This window comes from Idiotropiscis lumnitzeri, chromosome 1 (assembly GCF_059441095.1).
Source record: "Idiotropiscis lumnitzeri isolate Australia: NSW breed Sydney's pygmy pipehorse chromosome 1, RoL_Ilum_1.0, whole genome shotgun sequence".
NCBI lineage: Eukaryota > Metazoa > Chordata > Actinopteri > Syngnathiformes > Syngnathidae > Idiotropiscis > Idiotropiscis lumnitzeri.
In genome coordinates this window covers 24,645,896-24,661,598 of record NC_142391.1, presented here as the reverse complement: position 1 = coordinate 24,661,598, position 15,703 = coordinate 24,645,896, and the positions used below count along the sequence as shown (strand labels likewise).

The 15,703-nt window shown below is 40.1% G+C and overlaps 1 protein-coding gene across 10 annotated transcripts in view; it reads right to left on the bottom strand.

Moving 5' to 3' along the window:
- Positions 1–15,703, bottom strand: part of LOC148343927 (PDZ and LIM domain protein 5-like) — a 44,087-nt gene that overhangs the window by 15,236 nt on the left and 13,148 nt on the right. For 4 of the 10 annotated variants that reach the window (XM_088291482.1, XM_088291491.1, XM_088291526.1 and 1 more), the window contains exons 4-8: positions 6,355–6,394; positions 4,550–4,872; positions 1,033–1,053; positions 895–912; positions 563–735 (exon numbers count right to left, since the gene is read on the bottom strand). In XM_088291482.1, coding sequence (XP_088147608.1) covers positions 563–735; positions 895–912; positions 1,033–1,053; positions 4,550–4,872; positions 6,355–6,394 — 575 coding nt within the window. Of the gene's footprint in view, positions 1–562; positions 736–894; positions 913–1,032; positions 1,054–2,943; positions 2,970–4,549; positions 4,873–6,354; positions 6,395–15,703 lie in introns of all 10 variants that reach the window. The other 6 variants (XM_088291542.1, XM_088291557.1, XM_088291509.1 and 3 more) reach the window with 4 other exon arrangements.

Below are 15,703 nucleotides of genomic sequence, written 5' to 3'. Positions count from 1 at the left end.
TGAGTTAAGCAGGAAAATCTGCCCGTTTTTAGACATCTCATGGGGTGGCCATTTAGTCACTTCTGTCGAGAGAAATTGACATCCCAGTTGTTCAGGGCTCAGGTAACAACCAATTACGGCTGACCTGTTTTCTGAAGGTGAGCCATGATTGTTCGACAGCTGAGTCCTGAGCAACTTTGGTGTCATTTCAAAATAGCCGCCTCCCCTGAGATGGCTAAAATCAACTGCTTAACTCATATTCCACAGACATAATAGTTTTAAGAATGCCAAGTTTCGACGAATGGGCCTCCATAGAACATATCCTACTAGGAAAGAAAATTCGGGGGTTGACTTCCTCTTTCAAAAACATATCTAAATCCCGATGATTCTATTGTTTCAACTATTTTTAGCTTATTAATATTTTTTTGTTTAGTCTGACTAGGACACACCTCTTAAAGGCACGCATCACACATAAACTCTATATATCTTTATTGAACTATAGTACCCCGTCATCAAAATTGAGTTCCGAGTTTACTCTCGCAATGATTTAAACTCCTAAGTCAAAGTAGCAACTGTTACGTACAGTTCTCGGTGCCCGTAATCTGAGCCAGAATCCTGAATGATCTGGACTGGGTTGTCCCGGTACGCGGGCGCCAGTCCTCCGTGTCCTCCATGATGCGCTTCCGGCTGGCGTCAGCGTGAGAGGGCACGTGGTAGAAATGGATGTCCGTATCCACGATGTGTCTGCGGGGAGGCCTACGAGGAGAGCAAAGGTCAAAGTCAACCTGGACAGTCAACATTATGGTTTCATTATTCAGCACACATGGTTAGAGATGGGAACAAAATGCTTCCAGGTTTGATGAAGAATGGCATGAAGAACAACACAGACGTCATGATTAAGGCCACTTTTATTACCTGGGTGGCTGGGGTTTTCTGAGGCAACGCAAAAGGGAGAAAGGAGAAAAACTAAATTTCCTACCATATATAACAACAAAAAAATGGACAACTTAAGGTGTACATACAGAGACAGTAAGGCTGCGTGTAAAAACTTACCTTAAAGTACTCTGAGGTCCACTTGAGGGGGAGAAAGAAGGAAAGAGATTGAAGTTAAAGAGGTGATAAGAGTAGAAAGGAATGGCCACTAGAGAGAGCCAAAATATCAGTCACAAAGGCATTTTGGCCACTAGAGGGAGCCAAAGTGTCAAAATTACAGCAGATACGCTTGCATTTTCGATTAAAAAAATGAGTAAAACCTCTCAAGAACTGCTAAATTGTGTTAGCGGTTACTTCATTTTTTCCTTAAGAAAAAACAAATCATGATTAAAGTCACACATGAGTCTTGTTACTCGAACATATTAACCCATCTTTAAAATTTGAATATTCCAAAGGTTGCATCATTCACTGTAGGCCATGGGAACGCCAAAAGTAAGTTTTCTGTATATGTGATGATATTTCAAGTACAAATTGGGGGGTTTAAAATCACGGCAGAGTTATTTAAATTTTTTTCCCCATGGTTTTGTTTAATTTTTTTAAGTACTTTTCTTGAACCTCTGCCCTGTAGTCAACATACAATACAATACAACTTCATTTATACATGTTACTAGCATCAATGCCATGTGACGATACTTCATGTATGCATCAATTCAATGATAGAAACTCTTGTTACTTTTATGACAGTTCCTCAAATGAGGAGTCTCTGGACAATCAAACAAAAATAAAATTGCCTGAGAAGGGCTAAGACACATTTTGAGTAGTTCAATATACGAGTATGTCTTTTCAGATTTAGCCTTGAAAAAAGACGCTAGTGGAAAGGACCTTAAACATTGGGATCAGGTGACTGTACACTGTGGATCCAATATGTCGATTTTCTTTTTTAAAATGAAAAAAAAAAAAAGAGCATGAGTGAATTTCCGGCATCACTAACGTCGCCACCAAGACTGAGTGCAATCAATAAAAGGCATTGACAAGGTCAATAAATCATCAGTAAGTGCATGCGATGCACACAACCCTTCACACACTCACATATTGATTTAGGCATTCTCATCACGTGAGTGTGGGAGTGTTGACAAGTATGCTTATGTGTGTGTTTGTGGGTGTGCGCATGCTTGTGTAAGCGTGTGACACATTCATTACGTTAACGGTTCCTACCATACAAAACACTAAATGTTTCCAATTGTATTATAGACCGTATTTCTGCAAATGGTGGCCACTCGGTGTTAATTCATTCCACTGCGGATGGGAAAAGGCACATACAAGAGCAGAGGCCTTTATAGAGTGTAAAATGTACAGTGGATTCACATAAGGGGTTTTTTTTCCCCTCAAAATTGTGATTGTGATTCAATATGCAACTATTTATTTCAGGGACTACTTCATATGTATTTCTTTAACAAACATAAGCAAAAATGTATCTTTATCATGAATTTAAAGTTAGTCTTATGATAAAATAAAGGCAACTGAACCACAAATTCATATGAAGGAGAGTTTATCTATACTACAATTAGAATTGTTTACATACGTAGATAAAACCTTATTCACGGTTTCATGTTTCATGTAATCATGTGACTACAGTTCTTAAGCTCTGAACGTATATAGACATTATGTAAACCGTATAGAAGGGTACACCCTGAAATAGCTGCCAGCCAATCGCAGGGCATAATATATATATATATATATATATATATATATATATATATTGTGATTTTTCCACAATGAAATTAAGTTAAAGGTTTTTAACTCTTCAAAAAAAAAAAGCCACCATTTTTAAATGGCAGTGGTTCTCCTTGCCCACATGCAAGGCACTATAACATGGGCCAGAACGAAAAAGTTAAGTGGAATATTCAGAGAGTGACGTCTATTATCATGATGGCCATCATTTTGAGGAAATCCAGTATTTCTAATTTGAAACCACAACTTCAAAGATGTTTGTTAAGACAGTCACGTAGTGGACATGCATCAGAAACTAACTTTGTAACCAGATGAACTGTTGTCGTCTGAAAAGAAAAGGAGGGAGAAAACAGATTGAAATGGGGCGAAAACAGTAAGACAGGAAATTCAAAACAGTTCTCAACAGGTAGCGTGCAAACAAGATGCTGAGCCGGCCCAAGCTTCCCAAGCAGCCATTGCGCAGTAGTTTCAATGATTCCATTGCAGCCTGACTGTGTGAAATAGAATATTGGCCTACTAAAAGTAACAAAAATATAGCAGTATAAATTGCATGTATGGTAAAGTTTTCAATTAATTTCTTGGATTTGGACCAAAACAACAATACCATGTAAGAACAAATAAAACCCTTCACTTAAAATGTCCACAAAGTAAGAGTACAAAATCACATAAAAGGAATAGATAAATAGTTTTGAAAATGAATGAAAAATAAAATGTCAAGTAAATACAGTGCCTTGAGGTACAAATTTAATTTATCCCCTGACCAAGCTCATAATTCAAACATTTGTATCTCAAATAATCTTCCCCCATTGAAATCAATGTTGATCCCATTAATCCATTCCAGCCAACCCTCTAAATGTTTGTTAAATGCATTTAATGAAGACAAATAGCACGCTGTACAACTGTACTTTTAAAAAGATACAGCAATTTCATAATTAAATAGAATGTCAACAATTAAACGGTCTGTCACATGTTTTGCTTAATTTCCTTGGCATAGCACATGGTGGCTATCACTCCTGAGTAAAATACACTAATACACAAAGACTATCCGCCTGTGAGCATTTTTACATTTTATTATCCACATGTGTTGCTTCATTATCTGTGTTCAAATATGTTGTTCTTTAAATTTTTCAAATACTGCAACAGCAATGCTATTTGTTAGTGTGTCTATGGTAATTTCCATTGTTTGTTAGCATTTAGCTAAACAGACTTGTGACCTGAATCTGAAGGTATGTGTTTGTTGTTGTTTAATTTGAGATTTAACTTCCCCTGGCGGGGGGGGGGCAAACAGCTTAACTCATTCACTATCAGCCGAGTGAAAAAAATGGATCTTTGACGTATTTATCCGTCAATGGCAGTGAGTGAGTTAAAGAAATTTTTCTGATGATTTGTTCTGTAAGTGTATCTGTCAAACTGTTGCTCATTGTGAAGCGAGTTGAATTCACGGCCATCATATTGCGGTCTTATCTCACATTTTTTCTCAAGTCAAAGCAAAAAAAAAAAAAAAAAAGGCTAAATAATGGGTGGTCTCGCAAAAAACATGCAAGTCAGCCCGAGTATCTCAAGGCACCACTCTGCTAAAAAATAAGGAAACCTTCATATTTGAATCAAGGAAGCAAAAATGATTTTAAGAAAAATAAGTAGAAATTTGGATAATTAGAGCTTAATCCAAAAATGTAACTTTTTTTTATGTTACGCTACCCTATAGTCTTCTGTAATTCTTCAGGCTCTTTAGACAATGAATTGCTCAATGGCCATAATGAGGTGCTTAGTTTGCTTCTGCCTTGGTTTGGCTCTGAAGAAAGGACACCAGCAGGCATTTCTTTACATGCAGACCCCCACTCCCAAGCCTCATACCTGCCTCATGGTTGACTGAACTGAAATGCATCCGAGCCGGACTGCGACTCACCCGTTTAAGGATTGTCCACCCTGATTCTCATCTAGGCCTCGCCTATGCCCCATGGCCACCTCACAGGCATTCTCAGTGGAGTAGATGTGGATGGGCGTGTTGTACACGGACGATTGGGGCGGCCCCACAGATGACGAGGAAGGACTATGAGGGTGGGGTGAGGAGGCGGAGGTGAAGGCCGAATACGGGGACGGGATGAAGGCGGCCGAGGAGGGCCGCGAAGAAGAGTCTGACTCGCAGCCCCCGTAGGGTCTGGGGGTCTTGTTGGGTGGGGAGGGTGTGTGTGTGATGACCACGGGCTTTATGATGTCACATCTGTTCACCTGGCATGCAAATACACACAGCACAGCACACACATAACATTTCCTGAAGTCTCTTTGGTGCCCATTCAGTGAGGTCATACCATTTGGAAATGGTCAAATTAAAGTGTAAATGTGTGAGTAATTGACACACTACTAAAAAGGCTTAAAATTTGCCATGGATTAGAATGTGTCACGGGAGTGGATTTTCATTCACGTCCCATCCCACTCCGACAGAAAAAAAATACCATCCCATCCCGTGTCGGACCATTTTTAAAAAAAAAAAAATGTAATCCCTTCCCGTGCTGGTGAAACACCTCCCATGCTGTCCTGCCCCTGAAAACGTCCGCTTCTTACATAGATGCTACAAGATGGCGGAAAAGCACTCCTTTTCGATTAGACATGGCCATGACCTGATCAAATGAACCTCATCCCCATACTTCAACAGTTACTTGGTGTTACAAGATGGTGCCAATGTTGTGTTTTCTCACAAATCCAGACTAATGATCTGCCCTCACATCATCTATTTTTAACCCATTTAAGTATTGAAAATAGTTTGACCCAATCAAGTAACGCTTTTGAATGCTGAACGGTCTGAGAAAAGTTGTAAAACACTGACTCTTCACTCGTTCCACTGTCGCCTTTTTTTTTTTTTTTTTTTTTTAAAAGTGAAGTATAGTAGGTTAGAAACATTGGAGTAGGTAACTAGTGATGTATTTGGTAATATAGTTGTTTACTTTTGTGAAGTATTTAAAGGCTTTTTGGGGGGTTCACAGTAAATGGGCACAGAGGCAACAGCATGACTATCTGCATTCCACAAGGTGTGAGAAGTATTCATGCAACACACAAAACACACGGCAACATTTCACAATGCAGTTTAGCATTTACAAGCGGCTATGGCCTGACGCTCCAGGTGAATAATTTCCAATCATACTTCAGTCATGTAGGAGCAAAGTTCTAGTGGATATTGTATTTCTGCATATTGTTGCCGATGGGGGAAGACCTTTATGTTGAAGGAAGTGACCTTCACATTACAAGTTTTATCACTGAGGCAGGCAGAACAATCCCTTTGAGCATCTGCATGAAAATAAAGATGCTGCAGTTTTTACGCACATAAAATAGAGCCCACAGACTCCATTTAACGTCTGTAATGCTGCAGAGGGAACTCATCCCAGTTGATTCATTTGAGAAAAAGTTGAAGAACTTTAGTGCAGCTCTTTTGCTTAGCAACTGAGTTTGTATGGGCTCAGCTGCATAACTTTTCAATGTCTCAGAGAGAAGTGAGCGTCATAGAAGTTAATTCATTTGATTCCCTCATGAGGCAATGAGGCGTCTATTTGTCTTAGGTGGATGACAAATAGAATGACACCAAATGTTTGAGGAAATACAGTACCCTCTATCACACCGGCATTTGTTCGGACTGACTATCACCTGATGTGTCACGGCCTTCGGAAACTATTGTGTTGTGATTTGCCCAGAAAATGATAACAAATATTGTGATCATACCTTGGGTGCCACTGGAGGAGGCTTGGAGGCACTGGCGACTCTGGAAAAAATAGAAGAAGGCCGTCATTTCAAGCCAGACCATAAAAACATGAGGAGCAACAAACTGTCCTCCCAATGTACAATATGCATGCTTTAAGGGCGCTATTTTTAGTCGCAGAAGGCATCCGTCAATGTGATCCTCTCTACTCTCTGATATGGTCGACACCACTTAAGGCCACATGCTGCACCAAAGGTCACCTGAGGAAACACTCTGCACACCTTTAAATGTCCTCCAGTTAATTTTTTTTTTCTAATACAGAAATACCGATTGACTTACGAGTTTATCTGCTCTGCGACTGAATTTACTTGTCTATCAAATCAGATTTTTAAATTGAAATGTGGTGAATCTATCTGTTACCTCACCACAGCTTGGCCACTTACTTCATTGTGAGCATCTGGGTAAGAGTTGTTGTTGCCTACTACAGCTCCTTGCAAGTGTTCTCATTTTTGCATTTGTGTGGGATTTAAGTACATCTGTGATTTTGGCTCTTCTTGCGCAAATACGAGGGCATTACAATACTGTAATAGTTCAATTTTTTCACAAAGCAAAATCTTGACCACAAAACTGCTCGCAACTTGAAAAACTCAAAAGCAACGGCATTCGTAAGTCAAGGTACCACTGGATACGATCTGGTGTTATTCACTGCATCAAGACCCGACTGAGACTACTTAGGGCTAATTAAAACCTTGTGGTAACTGAAGAGGAGTCACTGCATTCCGACGAGAGCGTGCCTGTCTCGAAACGTCCTCCTGTGTTACTTGCCAGTGAGTTATTTCACCATGAGATAAGCAAAGTCCCTTGGTAATGTTAAGAATTGGAGCGGCTAACTCTTAGCATGCCATAAAGTAACCAGACTAGTCCCTCTGTGCTGCCACACTTCCTGGAAACTGCTACAATCCTATTTTGAGCGGGCACATCCATGTTCGTCCAATACAACTTGATTTGGGCCGGTATTGTGCAAAAGGGAAATATGTGTGAACGTCCCATTGGAGAAGTGGAAGTGAAGGATGGCACATACTCAAGAAGTGAAAAGTCAAGAAAATCTAGTATCTAAAATAGCCACATAGCAAATCGTTATGTTGAACTTTCGTTCAACAGGAGATGCTGCTGAGAGAGCCAGGTAAAGTTGCACAACTTGACCCAACGGGGAAACCTTGTGAGTGATCTGGGCCCACCACCGCAGCAGTATCAGGGTGGGAATTTGTGCTGTTTGCAAACAATCGCACACTTCTTTGTGTGCACTGGAATAATTCGTTACTGTCCTTCCACTATGATTGTGTGTCGTATTGTGGGTATATAATGAATTTTATACTTTTTTTTTTTGTACAATTAACACCTTCAAAAACATGTTTTTCCACTTGCTATCGACTGAAAATGACATCAAATGTGTTGAGGGCTGACGTAACAACCAATCACAGTTCAGCGTGTGAACGTTCGTTTCATTACATCTTCATTAACAAACCTAAAGTGGTTAAAATGAAAAAAAATAGAAGCAAAGTGGACAAAAATGGCCATCACCTAGTAATTTTTTATTTATTTCTTGATTTATTTTGGGGGGAGAAACAATGGGCCTCACCCTCACACCCTATCAGATACTTTACACCCTGGAATGTTTGTCCATAGCTCAAATGCGTGAGGGCCAAGGGAGTAAGTGGATGCGATGCAGACGGTGACAAAGCCACACTGACGTGGCGTGACATTCATAGCTCTTGAACACCCAACGGAAATATGTATCATGGTCTTCTGATATGAGCCACACCAAGGAGGGCTTTAATTAATTGTTAAGGACTTTTCCTTGGGTCACATTTGACTGTTAACCGTCCAGTAACTGCTCATTTGACCTTCTATTCCATGGGGGGGAAATACGTCTGGTTGTGTTTCTGCCTCTTTGCGGCTATTTTAGGGACGCTGCGAAACCTGCGGTGGTGACGACATTATCGCTTGATCATTTGTCCTCATCGCGTTACCCATAAAGGTTTTCAGTGAGATGTTTGTTTGCGAGGGATATAAACTACCTTGCAGATATTGAAGAGGCTAGCAAGAGGAGTCATGTAACAGCAGTAATGTAAGGAATTACTCATATTGTCTTGGTCATACGAAAGCCATTACGGTCGGGATGCTTTTTAAATGTGGCATGTATGACTCTTCTCACTGTTACTGCGTGTTCTGCTGAGAGACTTCTCAATTTCAGTAGGAAGGATCGTCACTGCAATCCTTGTCGTGCGTGTGTTGCGTGTGAGACCCAAGAGTTGATTTCATTCCTAGGCTTGTAAATTAACGTACTTCAAACATCAAATTAATTCCCCCTGTTAAAATAAATTGAAATGCCATTCATCCCACACCCTCAAAAAAGAAAGAAAACAGCACTGCACTGTATTAAAAAAATCATAGCAAAAAGGTGATAAAAGATTATGTCATGAAATAATCTGTTTTTATCAGCAGAATTATTGTTTATACGGTTACTGTAGTACTGTATTCCTGTGATGGATGGATGGATGCCAAAGGGGCGTGGCCAAATGAGTTTTATCAGAAGCTTGAGTCACTTTGGCCAGTTTCTCTGTATGTGAGCGCCTGGGTGTGAGTTGAGGCCTACAGCAGCTCCTTGCAAATATTCTCATTTTGCATTTCTGTGTTTGATTATTTGTACTGTGGTTAAGACTTTTGTGATAAAAGTACAAATTCATGTTAAATGTAAAAAATAAAACTACTCTTGTTTGCACAAAAAAAAAATTATCTGTTTTTTTACCGACACCCCAAATCTTCTACAAAATGAATGTGATGTCAATCAGTGATCTTATAAAGTCTGGCAAATTTGTATTTTTTTTGCATATGTATTTTATATATAACTAGTGCAACACAGTTTTTTTTTAAAGAAAATTCTGCAGTTGACATTCACACACCCAAACATATGCACATCATAAAATAGGTTCAGGAAACGTTTAACGAAGTGGAGTAATAACACAGGCGACAAAGACGCGCTTGTAAAAGTCCATTTGCACCTCATGAATGATTTTGTGTTTTAGGATAGACTGCGCCTTGAGTATTATTGGGGAGCATTTTACATACTTTATGACCGACCACGAATGTAAGGTAAGATATTTTGTCATTTGCTGTCATTTAAAGTTAAGTGAAAGGGGGTTTTCTTCTAAAAAGTTTTAAGGGTTTCTATAGTTCCACCTTAATTTGAAGCAGACAGACCAACGTGACGAGGAGAGGATGCCAGTAGGACCAATCATTGCCACGTGTGCTTCACTACTCGTCAATTAGTTTGTGTGTCGATGACAAAGGCCGCTTGAACTTTGAGGGTGGATGAATCAGTCAACCGAGCATGGTTGGTGTACCAAACCCAGCTGCTTAAAAACACCGGAGACCAAGTACTCTTAGTTCCAAATAGCAGTCCAATCGGGCCCAAAAACTGGCCCTATCAAAAACAAAAGAATTGCTATTGGGAAAGTCCCACCAGAACAGAATGCAGATATCATAATAGACATTTTTTAATCACATGGTTCTGCTTTTAGGAGTGGGTCCTATCCAGGAGAAATTAAGAATAGGAATCCCTGCCTTGAAGGCTAACTAATTACATGCCGGGACTCAGTCAGGAGATGTATCAATTGGGGGGAGGGGCAGCCAGCATGTGAACATCCAAGCGGGTTTAACTAGACCATCAGCTCCACATAAGACATTTAAAGCTGCTATTCCAGAAAGCCTTGCTTCGCATAGAGGCACAACTTTGTTCTAGATATACAATCCATGCTTTGTCTCCTTTCAAAGGGAAGTCCAACTATCCATCCATTATCAAGTCGAAATATTTCTTCACAATCTATTCTCTGCACCTTCACTAGTCTAAACACGACATTCTATGTTTGTGGAACATCAATTAAGCAGCAAAAGCCGCCCGTTTTTATCCATGCAAGGGGCGGCCATTTTGCCTTGCACTGCCACTTTCTGTCGACTGGAAATGACATCACAGTGCCTAAGAACTGTCACACGACCAAAGCCAGGAAACAGATGAGCCAAGATTGGTTGTGACCTGAGCCAGTAGGCACCGTGATGGAACTTTCAGTAAACAGCAAGTGGCAGTACATAGCAAAATGGCCGGATAAAAAAGGGGTTTGTTCATAGTCCACAAACGCAATATGAATCAGAATGACGTGTTTCCACAATTGGGGGAACTAAACAAACACAATTGTTTACTTGACGTCCCGTTTAAGAGAAGACGACAACCATGACAAAAGATGAAGAATAAACATTTGTGCCATGATTAATCATGTCAAAATATTATGTTAATGAAAGCCTTATGAAGGCAAAAGTGTGATAGTGTTTGGGGCAAAACTTGTATTTTAGGTCATGAGCATTAATAATCACATAACCTCATAATAACAAATGCACTTAAGCCAGCAAAATATTTGATTGGTAACACGTGTCGTCTAGCTTTGAACACTTGACAACCGTAATAAAACGTTTTATATTTCACTTGTGCCAATTTTCCTGTGGCCAACCACACTATCTGCCTTTTTTTGCTGACTACTGCGACGCAGCAACACAACAAAAAATTCGATGACAACAACCCGCCACAACTGAGTTGCATATACTGATGACGACATTGGCCGTCGATTTTATTATTATTATTTTTTTAATATTTCCTCAGTATTACACCTTTTGTAGATTAGGACATGTAGGCGTGTAATCCATGTTGAACAAATAAAAAAGCTGATTGCCATGTATATTTATCTTGAGAATTGCGTAAACCAAAGAGTGTGTGGGTTACAATTTGTTTTAAAGCTATAATGAAAGGATTGTTTGCTTAGAAACAAAACCTCAGCGTTTCGTTAAGGTCAGGCTCGTCTTGTCAGCCCGAAACTCATTTATAGTCATCGTTACTAAGAAGTTCTCTCCATAACATCCCATGAGATCCTTCACAAAGTTCCAGTTGCGTGTTTGGGTATGAATTCATCATGACTGACTGGCCTAAAGAGAACTGGTTTTAGTTTACAGAAAGATACTTTAGAGACATGACATTTTTAGCCTATGCAGTAAACCGTCTGCTATATGACGGTTCATCGTTCTTGCGCCGTTCTTGATTTTTAGGCTTTTTACAATATACATTAGAGGCAAGTCTGAATTTAGAGTGGCATTGCTGAAGTTTACAGTGACATTAACAGAAATAAGAGGCAGAGAAGATCCCCTACTATGCTACAGTAATAAAATATGCAGCATGCCTGTGAGGATTTTTGTATACTGTTTGAATGTTTTGCTGCGCCGTGTGTGAATTAAAGTAGACGTTGTTTGAAGGTTTATAATTAATAAATCAATGCTCTTGTCCGTTTGTCTATCGACGACATTTCATGTTAAATTTTAGAATGAATGCAATGGATTTATATGGTTGGTTATTATGGTCTTTAAATATACAAAGTTGGTTTGCCTGAAGTTTGATGTATAAGTTTTACATTATAGTTCAGCTGGGAGTTCAAAATAAATGGCTCGAAGCAAATACACAAAGCCTCTCAGTTGGAGCACGATGAACGAGTGATTTCTTTTTGTTTCCTCAAAGTTATTTCATACGATCTGTACCGTTTCTTGACAGCAATAGATTGAGAACGGACGATTAAGTATACTTAAAAAAGTGTGTTTTAATAATGTGACCTGGCCGCTCTATATTGCAGATTCTCACCGACTGTATTATGGCTTTGCCTGCAACATATCCCTTGTGTTAAACGTGCAGAAACAGGCGATTTGCAAAAGACAGGCAGCGACAGGTGTTTCTAAATGGGGCAACATTCTCCCGGTATTACGATAGTACTGGCAAATATGCCGAGCGTGGCCAAAAGCGACGGCGATGGGGTTTTAGATGGTCTTTGGCGAATACTGCAGCCTCGTGAAGGACACAGACAGGTGAGCGGCTTTGGCTGTGGAACATCACTGGCAAGCAACTGCGACGGTTAAGTGACAACGGCAGCTGCAAAGGGATGGGAATTGCTAACAGCGACAGGAAAAAGTCTCATAGCCTGTGTGAGGGATACAAGTTTGTTGACTATCCTCGTAATTCAAAGAATTTGTATCTCAACTCATCTTTCCCCATTGAAATTGTTGAAAGTGCCATTAATCTATTCCAGCGCCCCCCCCCAAAAAAAAACATTTTTGAATGTGTTTTATTGCAAGGAAAGACACTCTAAAGCATCATATTTCATAAAATTAAAGCGCAATAACATAATTTAATGTAATGCTACGGAATTAATCATTTTGTGCATCATGATTTCATGTTTCAATTCAATTCCTTATGCGGCTCCTTCTGGTGTGCCTGCCTTGGCCACCCCAGGCAGTATAATACAGCTATACAAAGAAAATACAAAGAAAGGTCACAACTAGTCTCTTTGCCTGAGTAAGGTGCAATATACAGTCCTTGTTTTTCGCAGAGGGCCGGAACGGGGACGGGGGCAAAACTATTTTTATGAATAGGCCAGAGGGACGAGGCCGGAACGGTACGGAGATCATGGCCGGAGGGCGGGGGACTGACCGACAAAAAAGGGTCAAGTGCCCAGCTCAGGTATATACCAATATGCCGTTTACTGTGAAATTAAAGTTGAGAGTTGAGTTAGCTGCCACAATACAGCGCTCCTATCTTAAGTGTGCATGCAAGTCAAAGCAACGGTGGAAAAAATCAAAAGTATTCATACATCTGCAGTATGGCACAGCTTACGAATGAAAAGTAGCTTTATTGCAGGTGTCCGGAATGATTGGGAGGGGAGCTGAAATATTGTCTCTGACAATCTAGTCTTACCTAGAAAGCTATTTCCAGCCCGCTACACTATTTACACAAGTCATTCTCCATTGCGCTTCTCCGCTCGACAAAGAAGCGATACGTCAGTCATGTTTTGTTTGGTGGATTTTTCTGCAATGATTTATCCTGCTGCCTGCCTGGGTTTTCTCCGGGTACTCCGGTTTCCTCCCACATTCCAAAAACATGCATGATAAGTTTATTGGACACCCTGAATTGCCCCTAGGTGTGTTTGTGAGGAGAAGCGGCTCAGATAATGGATGGATGGATGGATGGATAGTGGCCATAGTAAAGGTAAATCAGGTGTGTGGCTTTTGGTATACAAGAAGACGAGGGCCAAGTGGCATCTCCGGCGCATGCGCATGACACACATGACCACCACACATGGCAAAGCAATCGGCTTCAAGTGCGGACTTCAAATGAAACCCGGGGATCTTGCCGTCTCTATTCTGAGAACACAATGTCAACAAAATGAAAGCATACACCCCAACCCTACATCAACTTCCCAAACAGAACCCCTCGCTGGGGACGACTCCATGCCAACTTTCTGTACTCAAAAATAACCCAAGCAGCTGTCAGTTTGAGAGGTGTACACTCATGTTCAGGTGTGTGTGAGTGCATGCGCTTGGTGGGCAGGTTGCGTGCATGACTATCGTTTGGATACCTCTGTTCTGTCCTGGTGTGCCAATGAGTTTCTTTATGTTTCCAAACAAAATTGGACTTTGGTTACGTAAGCACTAACAATGCATTATTCCTCAGTGCATCATGTTACCAACAATACAACAGAAGTGCAGTGGTGGAAAGTAACAAAGTGCAAATACTTAGCATAATATGAACCTGGGAGGACTAATAACTGATTTCATGGCACATGCAATATGTCTGAAAGCTTCTGGTGTAAAAAGAAACCGCAGTCTGTTGTGAAATGAAGTTGGAAGGAAATGAAGTTACACATACAGGTAAGGTGTGTTTTTTTTCAGTTGTTAGCATATGCTAATTTTGCATTTTTGTGACAATCCTCACAATGTTAGGACAAAGCTTGTTTTCATAGCATAAAAGTTGAGTCAATACTTAGAACATGATTTTCCCACTTCTTCTCTGTGGGAGTTACAAGCGGGAAATATGCTAACTTTCAAGTATTGGAAATGATGGATTACATTTGTACTTTTTACATTTACGTCCGTTTTTTTTTCTATGATCCTTCAGTACAGGAGTCGAAACGGAACTTCTGTGCTTAGTAGTTTCCAGAGCTGGACAATCCGTTTTTTGTTTTTTTTTATGAAGTGGAACGGGGTCGGGGTCGACAATATTTAGCAAAAAGGCCGGACGGTCGTGGCCAGAACGGTACTGAGATCGCGGCTGGAGGGTGGGGGAATGACCGGCAAAAAAGGCTCAAGTTCTTTACAAGAATATGTTTTATGCAGAGCCACTTGTCATGACTCAACTTCAGAAAACAGCTGAGTCGTGATTGGCCTTTACCTGAACTGTGAGCAAATGTGATGTCATTTTCAATCGAGAAAATGTGACAAATTGACCGCCCCCAGGGATGTACCAAAAACGGGTGGATTTTACAGCTTATCTCATATACCGAAAAAAGTCATATCAATCAGAATGCCATGTTTAAACCCCGTGAAGGCGCATGGATCGTTTTATTACAAATAATTTTCGGGGGTTGCTATAGAATTAGTCGCCTGACAAAAAGATGCAAATTTATCAAATGATGACAGTGAAATAGTATGACTTGTGTATTTTTTATTATTATTATTTATTTTTTTTGCAGGCTAGAATGAACATTTTTCAAAACCCGAGGCTGGTTGATTTTTTGGCGAGCGCAGAATAATGTTTTCACCATAAATCATTCTTGCAACAACAAATGAAAAAAAAATGTCGGCACTGTGAATGTGGCAAGAGTGATGTCTGTCGCTGATTTTTGAATTTTCATAAATCCCCCAAAAACTCATTCAATTAAAATCATACCCAAGGGTGACTTTTCCTCTCTCAGTTAACCTTTTTTTTTTTTTACTTGTATCATCATTCGCAAGTTGGAAAAAATAACAAACCTAATTTCACCACATAATGAGGAAAAAGTACAGATATCAGCTTTTAAATCTCTGAATTTAGGGGTTGTGGGAAAAAAAAACTACTTAACTAGAGTAATGAAGTATTTGCGCTTTGTTAGTTCCTACCCCAGCAAAACTGGTGCTTCAAACCATCCCACAGGCACTCCTACCGAAGGGTATTTTGGAGATGAGTGCTGAGACATGAGCCCAGCCTCACTCTTGACTCGTATGCAAGGTCTGTAAACCAACGCCACCACAGGATGACAAATAACAACATCGAAACTAACCCTCAGCACAAAAGATACTTCCAAACCTTTGTTATTTGCATGATATCTTGTTTACTCAAAGCGGGCATTGTTTTATTGCATACTAAGACATGTGTGCTTATAGCCCAAGGTGCTTCCGGTTAATTATGGTTAATTTTTTTTAACAGCCGTAGCACCAAATAACATTAAATCTGCACATGCATTCAAGCCC